Source organism: Cryptomeria japonica, chromosome 1 (genome assembly GCF_030272615.1).
Source record: "Cryptomeria japonica chromosome 1, Sugi_1.0, whole genome shotgun sequence".
Classification (NCBI taxonomy): Eukaryota; Viridiplantae; Streptophyta; class Pinopsida; order Cupressales; family Cupressaceae; genus Cryptomeria; species Cryptomeria japonica.
In genome coordinates, this window is record NC_081405.1 from 272,655,118 (window position 1) to 272,678,132 (window position 23,015).

At 37.4% G+C, this 23,015-nt stretch overlaps 1 protein-coding gene across 1 annotated transcript; it reads right to left on the bottom strand.

Annotated features, from left to right (window-relative positions):
* Window positions 1-308: 308 nt before the first annotated feature.
* On the bottom strand, window positions 309-1,167 carry LOC131050252 (mitochondrial import receptor subunit TOM9-2). Its single transcript, XM_057984442.2, has one exon. The coding sequence runs from the start codon at window positions 1,079-1,081 to the stop codon at window positions 668-670; it is 414 nt and encodes a 137-aa protein (XP_057840425.1). The 5' UTR covers window positions 1,082-1,167; the 3' UTR covers window positions 309-667.
* Between the last annotated feature and the right edge of the window lie 21,848 nt (window positions 1,168-23,015).

The following is a 23,015-nucleotide window of genomic DNA, read 5'->3' on the forward strand; positions in this document are numbered from 1 at the left end:
TTTGCTGAAGTGGAGTCTCAAAGAAGACTGAAAACGTTAGAATAAAAAACATTACACAATAGCATCCAAATAAATGATATTATATCTGACTATAAAAATCGGAAATCTTTCAGTTAGCAAGCTTTTAATAGCATATATATAATCCGCAGGAGAAATGTGTTGTCAAGAACAGAAAACAATTTTTTTAATAATAAATAGAAAAATGCATTTGAATTCAGATTTGACTGAGACCCTAAATTCCAAAAGCAGTTCAAATAAACTGGTAAATTCAAGACAAAATACAATAATTCATTCATTGCACAAAAGAATAAGATTGGAAATAATTGAGCGTGATAATAAAAGCATACGTTAAAATAAAATGGATAGCCGAAATATTGGAAACCGAAAATAGGGACATTACAACATACACTGTACACTGATAAATCTCAAAAAGATTGTTTTGCTACGCTATAATACAATTTAGGGTAATCAAACACTATTTTGTTTATCCAGAATTCGATATGGCATAGCATTTTCCCAATCAAAGTCCCAAATTGCCTAGAAGAAAAACGCGGGGACTATTCCATCCTAAACCAAGCAACTTTCTCAATAAAACAGACACTGGTAGCCCTAATTCCAAAAACCCATCTTCGATTCACCATGAAAAACCCAAATGGTTCTTTCTGGATCAAGGATGGGGAGCGGGAGGAGCACCTAAAAGGCTGGCTTGCTGGCTCTCAAGCTCGTTGAACTGCTGTTCTCGATCCATTTCAATAATAAGAGGAACCACCAGAATCAGAAAAGAAGTACCTGCAATCCATGCAGCCTTGCCTGTGCTCCAGAAGATCTTCTTGCTGATACGACCAGTATTTGAGGCGGCCCTTTTTGTCTTGTGAAAGATAAGTGATTGCCTCACACTGTTACTTAGTTTGGCTACGATGCCATCGTTAGCACTGCTGCTGCCACTGCTGCCTGGAAGAGACAGAGATGGCCCTCTTCGATCCCTTCTCGCACCCCCAGACATTGATCTCTCCTTATTTCTGATAAACCTTAGTTTTCTGTTTCTCAAATAAAACCCTCCAGCATTGAATGCTACATACATAAACCTAGTCGTAGATATTACAAAGTCCCTTATTGTCTTGATTACCCTAAGTAGGTTGGGGTTCCCTAGGCAAAATTTGCAAGTATAAAAGGGTTTCTCCCATTTCTCCGTAGGCAAAATGTTGGGATGGGCAATTTTACATGTTTAAAGGAAGGTTTTACACACTTAAATTTAGAATTTCTTTTAGTTAAATTAGTGTTTGGAAAAAATACATTAAAGAATGATAGTCTATATATTGTCAAGAAAATAAGGAGGAATACTATTAGTATAGTTTAGTTACGTCAAAGGCATTTCTTATATAAAATGGATAGTATGTTTTTTCAAATCAATGGTTGAAAGTTAAGGAAAACAAGTTCAATATGATTCAAATCATCTCGTCCATTCAATTTCTCATCTGACTTAAGTATCATCGTTTTTTCTAGCCACTTTTCTCCATTGTTTTTTTCCTGATTGGCATATTTGACAATACTCCATATTCGAAAATGAAAAGTGAGATTTAGAATAGTAAGTAAATTTCAAATAAATCAAATCTTGTAGAAGAAAAAGCCTTTTTACTATCAAACAAGCATAAGCTTTTATTAATGGCTTTTGCTCTTTCAAATTATATATTTTTTATATTGTATTATATTATCTACATTATATAAAATAGTGATTAGATAGACTTTAATATATACTAATAAATATCTATATTGTATAAAATCTAATGTAAAATAATAAAATAAAATATAGTAAACATTAAAAAATATTCTTATTATTTAAATTTTATATAAACTAAACAAGTAATAAAATAATTAAAATATTATAGATTAATTATATATTAATCTATATCCTTTAAAAAAAACATCATTGTAATATTTATATTTATTTTTTATTATAAAATATAATAGATAATTATAAATATAACTATAATATTCTTTCAAAAAATATTTACGTTGAAGGTGTTCCTTATTTGAAATGAGCAGTTTAACTTGGGCTATTGATGGTTGACATGGCATGAATGCAGTGCAAGACTATCAAAATAGTGAGTGTCATTGGATATGTTTGCATTTTTTGTTCATGACAATGTGAGTCAGCTTGAAGTCATTTTTTGTTCATCGTTTACAAATATCGCACCTACTATAAAGGTCAATAAAGACGTCGGCTTACTTCCTTTCTCACGTATTATTCGTCGGCTTCCATGTGTTACCTATTTTTTGTCAATGCTTAATAATAACATATTTGAAAATTAATAACAATTTTAGAATGGTGGTCATCAATGTTCGAATTTTTCGGTAACGTTTTCACATTCTAAAATATTTTGTTTACTTTTTCAAGGTTTCTAACTAAACCTTTTGCTTAATAACAATAAAATCAATAGGAAAGGGCTTAGCATTTGATATTAATAATATATTATATTTTAAAAGAAAATTGGATGTAATATAAAATATATATTATATTATTTTTTATTATATTTATTAATTTATGTATATTTAAGATCATTTTTTTACTTCCATAGGATGGGGAAGGTCTTGGGGTCAATCTAATCAAACATAATAATAACAATAATTCAAAGATATGTAATGGGGATGGGGCCCCCTATTGTGTCCCCACTGGTTCATAGCTCCAGTCAAAAGCTATTTAGGCTTCGGCCAATTACCGATAAAAAAAAAGGATCATTTTTTCAATCAATTTAATATCATAATAAAATTTATATGATTTGAAATTATATTATAGTTTGTTTATATTAAAAAAAATCAATATAAAGATAAGTATAATTAATGTTGAGTCTAATAGGATATGGTGTCGCACGTGCGGGAGGCTACAGAGGGTCGAGCTAGGGCACTGTTGCCCTAGCTCGTGAATGTTTTGTGCTTGTAGGGCGTCGAGGGTGGGCAGTGGAGGACTACGCAAGGTAGGGAGAGGCCGAGGGTGTGGGGAGTAGAGCGGTGGGTTGCGGGAGGGGTGTAGGTTGCACGACTGGGGTTTGGTTCTTCTTTTTTTCTGCAGGTCAAGGGTTCCAATGGGGCTGGGGGCTTTGGTTGAATCTTCATCCCGGTGGTGCTTGCGCGGGGTGGGGTCTTGGGTGTCGTGCATTCTAGCGGGCCCCTTTGGGGTGTGGTTTCCTTATCTTTTTTGAGATCTAATGTCGAGTTTTGAAGGTGAGGCCTTGAAGGTACCTCCCGCCATGGATTTTCGTGCTGCGGTGGGCTCAAAATCCCCATCCCAGAGCATGAAGACTTTTAACAATAATCTCTTTTCCTCAGATTCGGGATCGGGTAGTGCTGGTAGCTCTCGCATTATGAAGGTTAATGGTTGTCTAGATAGATGCAGTGAGAGGCCGAGGTTGGTTATTCCTCCAGAGATGATAGCTGAAGACGTTGAGTACTTTTCAAAACACTCGCTATATTGCAAGTTTCTGGGAATGAGTGTTTCTTTGCAGTTCTTGGAAAATTGGGCGTAGAGGACTTGGGCACCGGAAGGGGAAATGGAGATTATGTTGTTGGCAAACAATTATTTCATGGTTACTTTCAACTGCATGGAGGATCGCAATAGGGTTTTGAAGGAGGCCCGTATTTTTACAACTAGGTGAGGTTGTTCATCAAACCTTGGTATGCGGGGTTTAACCCTTCGGAGGAGCTCCCGAATAGGGTTCCAGTGTGGGTTCGTTTACCATGTTTTCCAGTGGAATGTTGCCGAGAGGATGTGCTTTGGATGCTTGCTGCACTCCTTAGGAAGCTAGTGGGATCTTCAACACAAACCCTGGGGAGAAAGGTAATGACCTTTGCGCGTATCTGTGTTGAAATTGATCTTAGTAAACCTTTACCAGATGCTATAGATATGTGTGCGGGCTCTTATTCTTGGGTTCAACAGTTAGATATGAGACTTTTCCATTTTGGTGTCATTTGTGTCATGAGCATGGTTATTTATAGCGCAAGTGCCCTAGATATAAACTGGTTGTGCGCCAACCTCAGTTGCCGACCCACAGCCTTGATGGGGCCGATAAAGGAAAAGTTGCTATGTTGGTCGAGGTTGTGGGTGTTGATGGATTTGTCTCAGTTAAGACAAAGAACAGGAATCGAGGACAAAAGAGGTCCTTACAGGAGAGACAGGAGGAGGATACCTTTAACAGATTTGAGGCCCTGGATGACCTTAGCCAGCAGGAGGTGAACCTGGGGTTAACCCCTTTGGACCAAGATGCATCAGGGGGGGCTCCAGAAAGAGTGATTGAGGACTTTTCCCAGGCTCAACAAGTGGTGGGAAGCTAGCAAATGGAGATGGATCAATTAGTAGAGGTCTAGTTGGGACTCACTTTTGTTTTGGAGGTGAATGTGGTCTGGGGGGGGGGGGAGGATTCTCTGTCAGCTCTGAAATTGGAACCGGTTGGGGGTAAAATTAATAAGTCCTCAGTTCACCTGGGTCTACATCAGAAAGATATTAAGAAAAGTGCTTCGGAGAAGAACTCAAAGGTTGGCAGAAGGAAGGATTTGGATAAGATCAAATTGATGGGGGAGAATTTGGTTGAGTCAGGGTCAGTAAAGACTCTGGATTCTCACTTTTCCAATCCTCCAAAATGATTGTGCTTTCATGGAATGTGAGGGGCTTGAAAAGTGGCCCTAGACAAAAAGTTGTTTGGGAATTGATTAGGAATCATTCACCTAATGTCCTATTCTTGCAAGAAACTAAACTTTCGATGGAGAGTGTGATGGGTCTGGTGCCGAAGTTGTGGGGGTGAGGCGAATGTCAGTGTATTGGGGCAGTTGGTTTCTTTGGAGGGGTGGCCTATCTTTGGAACCCTTTAAGGTTTCGCCCTGTCTGGTGGCTTGCCTCCAGATCTTCGTTATCCAGGATTGTCTCTAGTCTTGAGACTGGGGAATTCATCTTGTTTTCTAACATCTATGCCCCTACTGATCTTCCGGGTAAGCAGAACTTATGGTCTCATATTTCGTGTATGCGAAGGCTGGTCCCTTTTCATCCTTGGATTATGGCAGGAGATTTCAATGCCATCCTTGAGTTGAGTGAAAATAAGGGGGGTGTTATGTGGTTGGAACCTTCTTCTTTCCTTTTTCAGGATAGTATATCATTGTTGCAGCTTGTTGATATTAAGTCTGGTAATGGTTTGTTCACTTGGAACAATAGGAGGGTGGGGGAGTATTGGATTTCAGAGAGGTTGGATCATTTTTTGGTTTCTAGTTTTTGGATTGGTAGGGGATGGTTCACAAATTTTGAGATTCTTGACTGGAGAGGGTCAGATCACTGGCCCATCAAGCTGGTTTCTTGTTCGGCTTGGTTCACTCACTCTCCTTAATTCAAATCCTAACTTATGTGGCTTTAGGATCCTACTTTGTAGGTTCTTGTTGCGGAGTGGTGGAGGAAAGGGAGGTTGGCCTTTGGCACTGCTATGTACACTTTTGCCAAGCAGTTGCAATTTGTTAAGTGTCAGCTTAAACAGTGGAAACATCAGGGTTTCAAGAACATTTTTCATGCTAAGAAAGCTGCTCAAATTATGTTGAATGGCATCACCAGTGAAATCAGAGAGCATGGTTTGTCTGAGGCCTTGCTTAGGGAGGAAGACAGGGTTGTCAAGGTGGTAGAGGAATAGGAGCTTAGGGAAGAAATATACTGGAAATAGAGAGCTCGTATTGATTGGCTTCAGGTGGGGGACAAGAACACTGCTTTCTTCTTCAACTCAGTGAAAGCAAGAAGACATGAAAATCCATCCTTGTTCAGGTCAATGATAGAGGTGAGCAGTGTTTATCCTTGAAAGAGATCTCTAAGGAGTCGTTACAGTATTTCCGGTCCCTCTTTAGTGAGGAATCTCAGGGGGAAACGATGGAGGAGAATCAGGTTCTTGCTTGCATTCCTTCTCTTTTCATGGGGGAGATGAATGAGAAGCTTTTGGGTCCTATTTTGTTGGAAGAAATTGAGAGGATTGTTTTTCACATGAGGAAAGGAAAAGCTCCTGGACCAGATGGGTTCCTGGTAGAATTCTTTCAAGAGTTCTGGGATATTATCAAACTGGACTTACTCGAAGTAGTCCAGAAGTCCTAGAGGAATAAGTAGATGCTTCGGGCTTTGAATGCGACTTTCATTGCTCTAATCACCAAATGTGATGGGGTCGACCGGTTAGGCCAGTTCCACCCTATCTCTCTCTGCAATGTGATTTATAAGATCGTCTCTAAGCTAATAGCGGATAGGTTGAAGAAGTGTCTGGGGGATGTTATCTCTGAGGAGCAGAGTGGGTTTGTGGAAGGGTGCCAAATTTTGGATGGTGTGGTCATTGCTATGGAGACCATTCATTATATGGCAACCTCCAAGGAAAAGGTTATGTTTATCAAGCTGGATATGGCTAAGGCTTACGATAGAGTTCGGTGGTCCTTCCTCTAGAAGATCCTCAAGGCTTTTGGCTTTGCTGATGAATGGATCCAATGGGTTATGAGTTGTGTTACGTCTACTTCTTTCTCTATGCTAATCAATGGAGATCATATTGAGCTACTTGGTGCTTCTAGGGGTCTTCGCCAGGGGGACCCCCTCTCCCCTTATTTATTCATTCTTCTGGCTGAGGGTCTGGGGAGGTTGATTAAGCATAATGTGGGTTTGGGTATTATTCAGGGTTCGAGTTGGGGTAATGACTTGCAGTCGCAGTCTCATTTATAGTTTGTTGATGACACGACCCTTATGGGACTTGCTCGGATAAGAGAAGCTACTAATCTGCGTAAGGTTTTTGATGTTTATCTTGCGGCCTTGGGCTAGTTGATCAATGAGGATAAATCTTCTATCCTCTTTTTCAACACTCTTGGAACTATTCAAAGGAGGATTCCTCTTATCTTGAGATTCCAAGTTGGCTCTCTGCCCTTGACTTATTTGGGTATTCCTATTTCTCCTGGTAACCCTCCTAGGGAGTCATGGCAGGGTATCTTGGATAAATTTCACATGAAGGTTGAACACTGGACTTACAGATGGCTATCCTTTGCTGGGAGGGTTCAACTGATTCAGTCGGTGGTTCGGTCTCTTCCTATCTATCAATGTATGCTTCAAGTGGCTCCTAAGTGGTTCTTGAAGGGTTTGGATTATCTGGCTAGGCAATTCTTATGGGCAGTCAATCTTTCCTCTTCCAAATGGAGTCTTGTCAATTGGGATTTTGTGTGTAACCCAAAGTAATAAGGGGGGGCTTGGTTAAAGGCAATCTATTTTATTTGGGGAAGCTCTGGCAACTAAATTGTACTGGAGGTGGTGTGTTGAGTAGGATTGAGGCTAGGCTAGGATTTTGGCCAACAAATATGTGCAGAGGATCTCGATGGAGGAAATCCCTAGATATTTTCTTGAGGGAAAGGGCTCAACGATCTGGTATACTCTCAAGAGGGGGGCTTCTCTCATTAAGGCATGAATCTTTTGGATGTGCAGGAGGGGGAAGAGGTCCTTTTATGGAATGACTCTTGGGATGGATACCCCCCCATCCTTGATCAGTTTCCTAACCTTGGGAATCTTTGCCAGAGGTTTTTGGAGGTAGGGTGGTCAAGGGTGAGTGACTTCAAGGCTGTTTATAGGTGTGGGTGGTTGTATTTGGAGCAGCAGAAGGCTCCTAATGAGTGGTCGGTTGCTGGGATGGATGAAGAGTGTGCTGAGTTGCATGGCATTCTGGCGAGTAGACACTATGGTTCCCTCAAGGGTAGGGATGGGCTTGCTTTGTCTCCAAATCCTAAGGGTCTCTTTACTGTGGCTAGTGGATACCAGGAACTGTTGAACGGAAGACTATAGGGAGGAGAGGTGCATTGGTGGAAACAGGTGTGGAATAATTTTTCTTCGTCGAAGTGTAACTGCTTTGCTTAGACTTTGGCTTTGAATAGATGCCTAACTTGGGACAATATCCGCAAGCGAAGATTATTGGGGCCTTCTATTTGTGTTTTGTGTGGTAATGGGGAGGAAGATTCCTCACACCTATTCTTTATATTCCCCTTCTCTTTGCTTATTTGGCATTACTGGTGGGGGGTGTGGAAGCATCCTTGTGTTCATGCAGATTCTCTGGTAGAGCTTTGGAGCAGTTTGGGCAGACCTCATATCTTGTCCTCCTTCCTCCAGGCTGTCTAGTATATTGGGCCCATCTTCATTTTGTGGCAGATCTGGCTCGAGAGGAACAAGAGGATCTTTCGTGAGGTCAGATTGTTTGTTCAACAAGTATGGAATAGGATCATTGTTATGATTCGGGAGACGGTGGAAGCTAAATGTGAGGTGAATTTTTCTCTGGGTAGAGACGAGGCAGATATTGTGAGTAGGTTTGGTTTGCAGGAGTTGTCTCCTGCCTCAGCTTGTGTCATGAGAGGTAGACGTGCTACGAAGAAGGTGCAAATGGTGGAAAGGTGGATACCCCCTCAGGATGAGTTTATCAAGATTAACACCGATGGCTCCTTGAGGGATAACCCAAGCCCTGCTGGAGTTGGTGGTGTTGGTAGGAATAGCATGGGGGAGGTGGTTTTCCTCTTTTCCGTGCATAAAGGGTGGCAGTCTAATAATTTTATGGAGGGATTTGTGATTCTCTATGCCCTAGAGCATGCTTGGGAGTTGGGACGAAGGAAGGTTATTTGTGAATCAGATTCACAAATTGTTGTTAACTTGGTGACTAAGCAGAAGGTGAGTGGGATTCAGTGGTAGTTGGCAGGGATTATTCAGAAGATTCTTCAAATTAGTTCTTTAATGGAGCAGGTGTCTTTCATCCACATTCCTCGTGAATGGAATAGAGTAGCTGATTATTTGGCCAAGTGGGCCTCGGAACATGGTAGTGATTGGAAATTTGAAGGTTGGGAGCATCTCTCCTTGGATTATTGTCAGGACTTGTAGAAGATTTTTGCTAAGGACATGGATAGTTATGAAGCTGGCCGATTTGGGGTTGGTTTTGTGGTTCATTTCTGGGGCATCGGGGCTCTGGTTCTCTTTGTAATTCTTGTGTCTAATTTTCAATAAAGTTTTTACCCCTTTATTTAAATTTTTTTTTAATGTTGAGTCTAATAGTAAATAAATTAAAGATGTATAATTTTTTTTTGATAGATAAATAGTTGTAGAGGGGCAACACCCATTATATTAATATAAAATATTTTTACATGTTTAATTTTGGAAATATGTCCTGCTAGCTACAACCTACTACCCCAAAGGCTTGATGCCCATTAGCTATATTTTAGAATCCAAAAAACCTACTATAGAGGCTAACTGCTACAGTATACCCGACAACCACCCTACATAATTTTACTACATTCACAAAATTCAGGCAAATGCTTGTTGATAATGTCAAAATTTAAAAAACTAAAACTGAAACAAAGGGAGAGATAGTCCCAAAGGCTCAGATAGACGCAACATTCATCTCCTCTAGCACCACTATCTCGGGTTCGCTATCCTCCTCCTCATGTAGATTTTGCTCACTTTCTTTAGCTTTCTAACAAATAACCGCTTTCAACACCATAGGGCAGTCCATCCCACAGTCCGCATGGACCTTTGAGTCGACCATTTCCTTTGGGAGATGATCATCATTCGGAAACCATTCTTCACCGTGGCCAAAGCCCCACACATTATCAGGTTCAAGCTCTCCATTGTCCAGAACTCCAATGTCCCGCCTTTCACTCAAGCCTTCCACTAGAACAAACTATCTAATCCAAGCCTTGCTAGGCCCCAACAGAACGCCAATTTCTTTGAGCAGGAATGAAATATTCATATCCTTTCTCTCCCATTCCGCAACTACGCTCCCTTGATCAAGAGCTTGAACCACCACAAATTTATTAACCTCAACTCTCGCTCCTAGCGACATGTAGTAATTTTGTGGCAGTGGGGTATGCAAATTGGCATCGATATTATCCAGGGCAGCATCTATCTCACCAAGAAAACAATGCTTGAAGATCATTTGAGTCTTTTTATTAACCCGTTGCTTACTCACTCCCATATATACCAGCATGGCGACAAACATGGTCGAGATATTAGAGTTTACATGGTACTTGTGATAAGCTCGTATAAAATCCCCACCCAAAATTCTTTTTACAACATGCAGTATTAGCGGGTGCTTCGTGGTCATGATTACTAGCAAATGTTTGTCAAAAATTTCTCCCAAGAAGGTCATATGTTGCGTATCCATCCATAGAAACTCTATCACCCTATGCCCAATCACACTGCTATAAATCATATTCACCAGGAAGTATGCGAAAAATAAGAAAGGGGTGTTATAAATAGATCAATCTTACTATTTCATGATCACCAAGGGCACGTAAGATGTCCTGGCACTTACTGATATTCAATGAAACCTCGTGTTAACCAACTCATAAGCCGTCCCACATGATGTGGAATATCAAATCCAATATTGCCTAAAAAGTAAGGAAATCAATGATCTCATTGACCGAGAAGGGAGAGGGTGATGTGGCATGTGGGAATAGCAGGCGTCATTGAGGTATGATCTTAGCATGATACCATACAATCATATAGTGACAAACTGCACCACTGCTTTAGCTAGACCGTCTGCAATCCCATTCCCTTCCTGGTAGATATGGCTTATGTGAAAGTCCTCTAGATCATTCATCAAAGTTTTGATTAGTCAGAGCCATTGGTTGAGGATCCAACATGGAACTTTTCATTTTTCCTAATCGCATTTATCGCATTTAGGGAGTCACCTTCCAAAAGGATTTTCCAAACCCCACTATAGACCCCAACCTATAGGCCACATAATGCAGCACAAAACTCTACTAAATTATTTGTAGAATGACAAATGTGTTATGAAACTTCGATTAGGGAATTCTCGAATTTATCATGAATCACACACTCAATTCCACTAGGGCCTGGATTGCCCAAAGAAGCCCCGTCGAAATTAATCTTGACCTAACTAGGATCAGGTGTATCTCATTGAACCAAGGGTTTGGATTGAAATGGGGGGTTGGAGGAACTATTCCCAAATAGAGGAGGAACAAAAAGACTTGGGAAGGTGAGTTTTAGCCTACAGTCCCAACCTGTGTATACATTTATCTTTAATGTCTTCCCTTTTGCGGTTTCATTGATTAGAGCAATCAAAGAGGTTTCTATTTTCTGACACAAGGCCCTCGAATCCATTAGCTTGTCCTAAAAAATGCGTCTGTTGTGCTCCTTCTATAATTCCCAAATCAGAAGGGATGGGAGAATTACCCATATATCCCCAAATACAGCCTTCGAGGGTTTTTGTGGCCATATTTTAAACTAGTCGTCAATCCCTGCTAGGAGAGGGAAATAAAGGTTTAATTTTTGCATGAAATGACACCAACACTTATGCGAATATTCACATAAAAACAATAGATGGTCAACAAATTTTGAATTTCTCCCACACAGAACACATCTACTAGGACCCTACACTCTGAATTTCATGAGCCTATCACAAGTGAGTATTCTCTTTTGGATAGCCAAGTAGGCAAAAATCCAGCCTTTGGCAAGCAATGCTTGTTCCATAATAAATTTGATGGCCATTCTTGATTAGCTCTAGCAGCTTCTTTGATTTTGTACCCCAGGTTGACCTTGTAGTTTCCATCCTTGGAGCCACACCAGTGAATGATGTCATCCTTCCCTGATGGAATGATCAAGCAACTCTTCAAGATGTTTTCCAAGATGTCTTTTTGTCACTGATCCACATTCAAATTGTCAAGGGCCTTCCATTGCCATTTCAATATACCATCATGCAATATTGTTTCTCCAAAGTCGCAGACCTTATTACCCCATAGTCGAATTGACTCCTCCTTGATGTCATTCAGATCAAGGAATGAGCTCAATATATCTCCTCCTCCCCATGAGTCATTCAAGAAGGATGCTTTATGACCATTTCCAATTTCCCAGGAAACATGATCCCCAATGATGTCTCTGCATTCAAGAATATAGTTCCAAATAGCCGAACCTTTAGGAGGATTAAGAGTTGTTAGAATTCTTTCTGGCTCAATTGAGTTCAGGTACTTGCTCCTGAGGATTCTGACCCACTTTTTCTCGCTCCCACAATACATGGCCCATACTAGCTTGACACCCATGGCTAGGTTCATTAAGGATAGTTGACGAATCCTAGCACCCCTAGATTCCTTGGGTCGACTGATTTTCTGCCAGGCTATCAAGGAAAACTTATCCTAATCACCAACCGCGTTCCACATAAACTTTCTCATGATTCAGACGAGCTCATCTTCCACAGCTACAGGGATTTTTAAACATGTCATCGAGAAGACAAGGATTGCAGCTAATACTAATTTGATCATTGTGAGTCTTCCAACCGAGGAGAGCCACTTGCCCTTCCAATTATCCAATTTATCCTTACACTTTGCAATCAAAGCTTCCCAATAGCTAATCTTGTTTAGTCTTATGAAAAGAGGGGTTCTCGAAAAATCTTCCAGGGAAGTTTGGAACCCTCAAATTTAGAATTCTAGACGGAGATCTTTGTAGCCTTGGATGTGTATTAACAAAAAATACTTCTGATTTGTTCCAATTGATGCTCTGTCCAGATGCTTTGCAATACTCATCCAAGCATGATTTGATAACTCTAGTCTCACCCCTACTCGAAGCACCAAAAAGGATTGTGTCATCTGCAAACTAGAGATGAGTAGAATGCTCCACTCAATTTGCAACATTCACCCCTGCCTAGTGCCCCTCTTGATACAAGTCGCGGATAGATCTTCCCAAGGTCTCTGCCATTATGATGAAAAGGAAAGGGGAGAGAGGATCTCCCTGCCTAATCCCTTAGGTGGAGGAGAAAAAACCATGAGTAAACCCATTGACTAGCACATAGAACTTGGGGGCAGCTAAGCAACTTTCAACCCATTTGATCCAACTGTCCCCAAAGCCAAACTTGTCCAAGACCTCGAAGAGGAAATCTCTATCCACCAAGTCGTATGCTTTCAAAATGTCCAATTTCAAAATCATGCAGGCATCCCTGGACTTCCTAGCGGAGTGTAATGTTTCATGAGTCGTGATGATGCCTTCAACAATCGATCTACCCGAAGCGAAGCCACTCTGCTCATCAGAAATAATGAGGTTAAGAATCCATTTTAACCTGTTTGCAATAATCTTAGTTACTATCTTGTATGCAGTATTACATAGAGCAATAGGCTTAAAGTCCCCCATCTCTCTAGGGGTGCTCTTTTTAGGGATGAGAGCAAGGAAGGTGTGATTGATGGCTCCCACCATGGTCATCTTTTTTCTTGATTCTTACACAACCCGATGAAGATATTTCCCTAAGATATCCCAGAAAGATTGAAAAAAAAAACTATTAGAAAGCCATCAAGACCAGGTGCTGAGAGGGGGGGCATTGTTGTCAAAGGGGGTGTAAGAGTTGGAGAGTTAGTCAAAATTTTGTATGTAAGGTTAATGGGGACAAATAGTATGTAATAGTATGAGTCTTGTACTTGTTTGTAATAGCATGCAATTGATAAGGGGGAGTATATGTCATGAAGTCAATTTTTGTTTTGCACACTTAGTTGACAAAAAATTTCCTAAGTGTTGCCATCAATGCCAAAGGGGGAGAATGTTGGCATTTGATTGAATCGGTAAAGATTGTTGTTGATATGAAACCGATAAATGTTTGATTAGTGAATGTGATGAAGAGATTGAGATTCATGTTTGATGACTAAGTTTTGTGTTGTCATTGATGGCAACAATGTTTTTGTAGTCATCTAAGTCTTGGAAGCCAACCGGTATAGAAGACATTTTTATAGAGATCCGGTAATTAGGATTTCAATCTATAAACAGTGAATAGAGTTGCATTCAAGCAACTAGTATAGGCGATTCATGAAGAGTTGGATGATGCGGTTTTAAATCAGTGTTAGAGATAGGTATTTGAAGCTATGTTCACAACTGCATTGGCAGATTCAACTGGATAAGCAAGATTTGATGTACAGAGCAGACAAACTAATAGTACACTTAACCGGTAGTGATAAACTCACTTAAATCAGTAAACCAACACATGATTTGTTTTGTTTTGTCTCTGGACGACATAAGTAAAGTGTGGAATGTAAGTTTGTCTAGATTCATTGAACCTAGGAAATTGTTCCAAGGTTGTAGCCGACTAAAAGTAAATGTTTATAAAAAGTGTGATGAGGTATGAAGTCGGTGTGTGTAAGCATATGAGATCATTAGAAAATAATGCAAATGTGATTATGCGGTGATTAGGGAAGCTTTGTAATGAAGTGTCATTGAATATTTTAGGATTTGAAGCATATCTTATCAGACATAGAAGGTGTTACATCATGATCTTTTGATTGTTGTTTTCCTAGCAGTTTGCAGCAGTAAAATCTCCTAACCAGGTAGGTCCTAACAAGCCTTAATCTATAAATCCCCTAACAGGGTAGCTCTATATCAGAGTCTCAAATCCTCTTGCGAGGTTGATCCTAACAGGTCATTTCTCCTAACAGGGCTTATCATTGAAATCCCTTAACCAGGTGTCTCTTAACCGGGTCTACTCCTAACAGGGCATAGTTGTAAGACCTTAATCGGTCAATAGTTTTATTTTGTAGATAGTGAATCTTGTGGGTACCAACTCCCACCGTGGTTTTTCCCTTTTGGGTTTTCCACGTATAAATCTCTTGTGTTATGTAGAATTTGTTTTATTGGGCATTAGCTTATGTGGTGATATTTCTTATATGCTTGTTAAGTTTTAAGTTGTTTAAGGTGGTGATCAGATTCATATTATTTTTGCTTGCACTGATTACCCCCCCTCTCAGTGCCTTATAAGTTCATCACCTTCAATGGATTATCCCTTTGTTATTTAGTTCATGTTTAGATGTGTTGCTTAGTATCAACGTAAGGAAACCCTTAGAGATTCGTTATGAGAGTTGATTGGGTCTTTCGCTGAACATTGGTATGATTTATCTCTATTGTGTAAAGTTTAGTGTTGCATTGGGGTTAAATATTAATGACACATTATGTTTCCTTAAAAATAAATTATAAGCCATGTGTTTTGGTTATGATTTGTTATTTCTTAGGGATTCCCCGATGAGGCGTTACACCTTTTTCAACCTAAAAAACTTCTAAACCTTTCTCATACTTTCTCTTCTCTTTATCTGTAACAAACTTATCCGTTTCATTATACATCATGCCTATTTGAACATCTTCTTCCATATTTACATCCTTATAAGTATTTGTCAGTGTTTCCAACAGTTCATGTATGGTTTGATCACAAGGATCATCAAGAACATTCTTAGCATTACTTACATTTTGTCGCACTACTTCAACGGTTAGGTCTTCAACTATAGTAAACATGTATTCAAAATGGACTTCACTATCTAGAATTACTTTCGATAGACCTTTATCAATGTCTTGTTTTTATCTTTCTTTTTCCAACACAGTGGAATCTCCACTAGATTCACCAACACAATTTTTTTTGTCTTCATTCTCTGGAGGAGCCGATAAGGACTTCACAACCTCCAAAGCAACTTCAGCCGCAATATCATCAGTTTGTCTGATAACTCGTTTGATAAAATTTGAGTCCCCACCCATGATTAGATTTACTCTATCCTTTTTGTGGAATCTTGCATTGAGATCAAATTGAATTTTGCTTCTAGCATCCTTAAATAGTGGACTACAAACTTTATCAATAGCTACAATTCGAATATCATTTTCTTTATCCACATCCTTGCTTCTCTTCTTTGTCAATACTTCATATAGACTATTAGGCATAGAGTCTAGAATATCATGCAAGTTTTGGTTATAGATAATCAAATATCTTACTATAAAGTTCTCAATCACTTCTCTATCAACTTGTTGAGCCTCCTCATAAATATCTACAACACAGTTTACAAATTTGTTTTCATACGTTTAATTAACAAGACTATCCACATTAAAATATGGTTTTACCTTTTATTGCTTCTTCTTTCCACCTTTCTTTTGATTCAACTTCTTCTAAGTACTCTTCTTCTATTCAACAATGGATTGGCCTCTAGTCTTCTTAGCAAGAGGAGCACTATCTTTTTCTTCAATATCCTTCATTTTGGTCCTTTTTGTCCTTGGACTGATGAAAATTTCTCTTTCTCCACTTCTTCATCATTTTTGTTGCCAATCTCCTTGAATTTTTGAATATTGAACTTCTTTGAGCTTCTGCTTTCTTCCTTGGTGTCTTTTTCTCATTGGACGCAAATAGAGCAGGACATGTAGAGGAACTCTGTATCACCTATGGTGATGTAGATGCTGATCTAGTTAACCTTTGTGCATAGATGTCTACAACTCTAGGGAGTCTTATTTCATTGAATACTTTCTTCATCCTCTTATTAAGTCCCCTTTTTTATCTCTCCTCTCTCAAACTTTCTTCCAACTATTCTACAGTCTCCAAACAAGCTTCATTTGTATACTTGTCCAAATTGATAATCTCATAAATCTTAGACTCTGCCAACTCTATAGAAACTTCATAAGGCAATTCCAAAATCCAAGTAACTCTTGGCTCAACAACCATTATTTAATAGGTCATGACTAACTAAGAAGTTAAGTGTCTCTTTATATTTCAAAATCAAATTCAAAGGAAATATGTATCTTTCTTGCATTCTAGCTTTGAAGTCCACAAACCATCCACCAAATGTCCTTTTGAAGGACTGATCATCAACCCTTGACATATGACCCTATTGGTGTTGCGATAGGTGTGGATTTTTCCCAAACATAATTATCCCTTCCAGGAAGCTCATTTAAGTATGTGAATGCAAGACAAATGATCTAATAACCAAACTTGAATGGGTACTTAATTTACCTTATTTTCTCTAAGTTCTCCATTAATTGTTCAAGCAAGAGTTTGCATAGGTCAAATTGCTCTCTACACAAAACCATTCGAAAGGCAATATGAATGGTGATTGCAATCGCGGTGCCTTCATGGTTATGGAAGTAAATCTTGTATGCAAGCATTTTGGTGGCATATTCACTCCAGGGTCAGTAATGTCTTCAATGGTCATGGCTCTTCTGTCCCACTTATCACCTGTCATCTTAGTTACTATATTATTCTTCACAATCCTTTTTGTCAGAATGATACCCTTTTCGCATATTAAAGTCAATTTCCTAATGGCATTCTTCATGATCTTATATGGTTTATCTAGATACATTATATCTTCATGAATTCTAGTTAAAATAACCCTTATCCACTCGGTCGACGTTATAAGAAACAACAAGAAATACCCTCCAAATGTTTAAGCCTAACTCAACAATATTCTTGTATTCACTTTTGAGAGAAATTTCATTGGTTTTTAATGTTTTCACCAAGAGGTCATTGAAACTTGCATGACTTACCTCTCCAATTTAAGTGTGAATGTATGCTCTACCATCTTCTATGTACAAGCAATGAATATGCACACTTTAAAATGCACCTTCCTTATCTTTGACTATCATGACAAATGGGTATGTCTTAAAAATTGGTCGTGACTTTAGCTTAGGGTCAACAATAATCAAAATCGATATTAGCGCTCTAACTAGGGTTTTCTTCTAACATTTTTTACTCATAGAATGCACGACAACTCTTCTTCGCATAGGAGCTCTCCAAATTATCAATTTGCAAGTGAGTGAAATGAGTCTGAAAAGTTTAACATATTCAACTTACTAATATGCTATCAATCATAAATTCACCAAATCCAAAAATTTGATAGATACCTTGTTTTGGTGCGGACCAATCATGCCATCTGGAATCCACCAAAAATAACTCTTTGAACACTACAATGCTGAAAAATCTTCAACACCAAACTACACAGTGGTTCATATGAAGTTCTTTCAAACTCCCCCCTCAAATCTTGCTGCCTGATTAGTTTCCAGAAGGGGGCTTAACACCCTCAATTAGTGTAGATCCTCCTTCTATCTTCTCTTTAGTCTTATCCTTTGATTTCTTTACCCAATTCATCTTAATTTTCTCTCTTTCGTAATTGATGTTAATCTTATTTTTCGGATGAATAGATTTTTGTATTTTGCTTCTGCAATGAATTGTAATTTGACCCATCTTGTTACAATTATAGCATACCGGAGCTCTTTGAGGCTTTCCACCATTCATTTTGTCATTTCAAAACCTCTTGTTTGACCTACATTCAACAACTTTGTGCCTATATGTTTTCTAAGCATAAAAAACTCCATTGAAAGACTGAGCATAGTTCATATATCTGTATTCGTTACTCATGATCCTACATCTGCATTCAACAATTTTATGCCCAAACTTGTTGCAAGAGAAACATCTTATGCTAATTTATTGATTTTTTATTTGACTTCAGCATTCACTAACTTTATGGTTGAATCTATTGCAAGAAGAACAAATGCCATTAAAAGAATACTTGGATCCAATCTGAGAAAACCTTCTATCATTCTTATTGTCATTGTTGTTTTGGACTAGAATGAAATTAGTATGCTCAACCTTCTCCTTTCCATTAGAATTTTTGCCTTTCTCATAACCAAGTCTATCCTTGTCATTATTTTGCTTTTGAGCACTGAGCATGGCATCAAGTACTTCACTTCCACCTTTTAGCTTTAAACCTTTTTCAATTTGCTTCTTTGCCTCCTTTAATTCCTTCCTAAGTTTATGCACTTATTTTTCAAGTCTATAACATTCCTTTGTTTTGCTATTTTGTTTTGTGTCAAGATCATCCGTCACTTTTCTTCCTTCATCAAGTAGATTTTTCAAGTAAGCAATTTTGTCTTTAGCCTTTTTGCACATGAATTTTCTTTCAACCAGATCTATTAAAGAAAATCTCAATTCTCCTTCCATATCAATGACGCCTTCAACTTCCCAATCTTGATGACTTGTAGCATCCATATTCACAGATTAAAAAGTGTTCTTAATCCCGGATCTACCTCAACGGCGAAACTATTTCTTCAAGAACCTTGCTCTTATACCAATGGTTGAACACTACCAGATGCTGAGAGGGGTGGGGGGGGGGGGGGGCAGTGAATCAACATAAAATAAAATCTTATCAAATTAGACTACTTGTAATACACTACCATTCAATTCAATGTACAAGAAAGTAAATAACAGAAATAGTAAATGCACCCATACAAGAACACCAATATTTTTACGTGCAAAACCCAAATAGGGAAAAACTGCAGTGAGAATCAACCTCACAATATGTATTAACTATTTACAATGTTTGTGGCCACTAGACAAAGAGCTTACTGCTTCAGACTTGCTAGCTAAGACGCACAACCTTAGGCATGATACAAATGAAGACTTGCACAACTAAAAACCACTTCTTCAGGGCAAGATATAAATAACTATCCAAATACAATATAAGAAAATAGTTTGAACTCTAAGAATAAAAGCATCTATCAAAATGCAAATAAGAGTTCGTAGTTAAAGCACTCATCTGACTTACTTTTGTTTTATGTCATATTCACATAATATTTATCTTCTTATCTCAACAATATTTCAAATACATATTGTCTAACAATTTTGACATATATATACCATCGAGATCAATAGCAATCAACATGAAGTTGGCCCAGAGAAGATGTAACATGTGTTTTACCACCAAACCAAAAACAATCGATTCCACCAATGTGGAACACACAAAATCATGTAGAGACCTTAATATTGTTAGCTTCATCATCTAGAAGAGTTCTATCCATTCCACACACAACCATATATCTGAAAACATCTTCAAGGGACACGCCGATACACACTAGCCTTTAATCCGAACTAATATACATTCACCATATATTCCAAAAACACATCATGATAACCTTATTTGATATTCTAAACATAGTTAGATAGATTCTAATCTTCCAGATAATATTCGACACATATATACATAAATTATGCTTAATCGGACAAGCTAAATATCACCGAACTACTTTCGAACCCAAGGGTTGACATTAATGACAAGTTGAGGGCCTATTTGCAACAAATGCATGTATTCTTATATGTATATATACATATATACACATTTGCATGCATAGAATTGCCTTAAAATAATACAAGCATATACACTACATAATACAAAACATAATGAGTTCCAACACCAAGAAGAGTCAATAGTTCTCTTAGTAAAATTTGCATTCCTAAAGAAAACACTAATTTTAGCCCTATGGTTCTTTATACCCATTTTCAAACATATAGTACTCTACATAATTAACTCTTGCAAGTTTTAAAAATCAACAAAAGAAGAAAAAAAGTGTTCATCTAACCTGCTATTATTTCCTTCTCTCTAATTTCTTTTTCTTGTTTTCTATCTCTCCTCCTCTTCCTTTTCCTACAAAAACCCTGTCAATCCAAGAAAAATTGTGTTCCTCTTCTACCTTGTTTTCCTTATGAATGCAATTTCACACTTTGTTTCTACCTTCTACTACATCACTTTATTGCATGCCAAAATTTCCTAATTCTACCACTCAACTAGATTTATCAATCCAAGAAAAATTGTGTTCCTCTTCTACCTTGTTTTCCTTATGAATGCAATTTCACACTTTGTTTCTACCTTCTACTGCACCACTTTATTGCATGTCAAAATTTCCTAATTCTACCACTCAACTAGATTTATTTTCTACTATAGAATAAGTTGCCTCTTCACATTAATGCCAGGTGAGTAGATAGTGGAGTGACAATGAGATTCAAGGAGGTAATAAATTTAGGTACTTCTTATTGAAATTACCATGTTTCTAAACATGTGAAGTATTTCAAATGTTTAAAATTATATTTATCTTAAAGTATTATCACACAATTAAATTTTCTTAAATTTATCTCAACATAAAAATATGATTTTACCTAGAAAACAAATGTCTCCCTCTTATTATGAGGTTTGTAGCCTTGAAAAGCAATGAACACATTATTGATGCCAAGAAAAATACAATCAACACAACAAAATAATCTCTATAATAAAAAAGGTAGTCAAACACGAGATGAGTTTTGATATTTAAAAACTCTAATACCAATTATAACTACATATGCACATTCTAACTAAGACTAGAAAAGTTACTACGATGGAATGCCATCTCTTCAAATATAAGGAAATTTATCATGCATCTGAGAGAGTAACTTTTCTTGAAATGCATGACATATTTGCTAACTAACTCAACCTGCAGCTTTCTCCCTATTGATACTCTCTCTCATCGATTAGGAGAGGAACTAAATTAGTTTACATCCACCTCATTATCCACAAATTAGTTAATCCATCATAATAATAATAATCAAATTTATATAAAATTTATCATAACTAGATTAATTATCGAATGATTATAATCAATGATGAGATAAAATTGTATCAATTTTTTCATCTTTTTAAAAACTAGTATCTACTTTTTACATACATGAATAAATATATTAAAATAATCATCATATGGAAACTATATTTGATTCTAAGAATCCATAAGAAAATCACAATTTTAATTGCACCATCTAATTATCCAAAATAATTAATGTAAATATAATATACTTTAATTTTTTAAATATAGGGTATGACATTTTTGTTATCCAATTACTCAATTATAGCTCCTCCTTGCTATCATTGATCTCTTGAGAAAAGTTTATCTCCAAGATTGCGTTGTGATAACTCTATTACTACTAATATATTATGGTTCTCTTAAAATTGTTGAGAACTCCTACCCTCTCCTAATTTTGTCATATAAGTGCATTATTAAGACCATCATGCAAATGGATGTCTTGGTGGATCACGACTCCTTGAAGAGGAAACAACCAAAAGTGTCATTTGGTATTCCTAGAGCCACATATTGTGGGTTGGATGGTGAGGAGTATTAGTCTTTCCCCTTATTGTTGAAATTGGTGAGTATTTTAACTAAACCTAGGAAAATATTTTAAAAACTTGCATCTATTGTAGCAAGGTTGAGATATATAGCCTTTGGATCTAGTGTTACTATAATGTTTGAGGATAAGGAAGTATGAGCCAAAGTTAAGTTGGTTGAAATTTTTCCCTTAAATACTATGACACATCCTATAATGAAATACTCGCATAAGAAAAGAATATTATAGGAAATGAGAAGCAAATAATTGATAAAAATTTGAACTACTTCAAGGGGGTGATCCTCCAAAATTATTTAATAAGAACAAAACAAACAAACCATTACCTCCTAAATATTCTATATTTATGTCATGGATACCACTCAAGTTGACTTAACTACCTATATACAAATATAAATAATTATATTACTTAATGAAATCAATAGGTTAAGGGAATAGCATTCCTCGAGCCACTTTAGATAAGTATTTCCCTCAATGCAAAACAACTATGAATGTGTTTGTATGAGAACTTCATTTTCCCACACAGTATATTTAATAGGAGAATACTTCCACAACTTATGTAATCACCTTTGTCCACAACCAATTAGTGCATGATTGAAGGATTTCCTCAAGTTCCAAAAGCATTTTTCCCTCCCCATTAAGCACTAGTAACTCTAAATGGGTTGAAACTCTTTGTCCAATAACCTTCTTCAAGTAGGGAAAAAAGATCAAATATTTTTTTAGACTTAGGTATCTCTAATCTATATGTTATGCTACCAATGTTTAATAACACTTTACAAGGGCCATGATACTTCGGCATAAACATGTTATCCTACTTCTATTTCTTTAGTGACATTAACTCATATGGTTGTAATTGCACAAATGCCCAATATTTGAATTCAATTTTCCTTTTACCAAAATGTTGATCAATTCATTGCTTTGAATTTATTTTGTACCATTACCAAGTTCTCCACAAGACTAGAGAGTACACCTCATTCGTCTTGAATGTGATCTTCAATTGTTCTAGAATTTGGGTACACCCACAATGAAGAGGCGATGGATAGTGGATGATACTCATATAGCACCAAAAGTGGAAACATTTTGGATAGTGTGGAAGGAAATTTAGTATACCACTATTCTGCTAGTGGTAATCATTGTGGTCATTTCTCTTGTTTAGGTAAACTAAAAACATAAAATATATCCCTCCAATATTTTTTTGGTCACTTAAGTATATCCATCTAACTAGGGATATGATGAGATATAACTAAGCTAAGTGCTCAAACATGATAATAAATTGGTTCAAAATTTACATGTAAA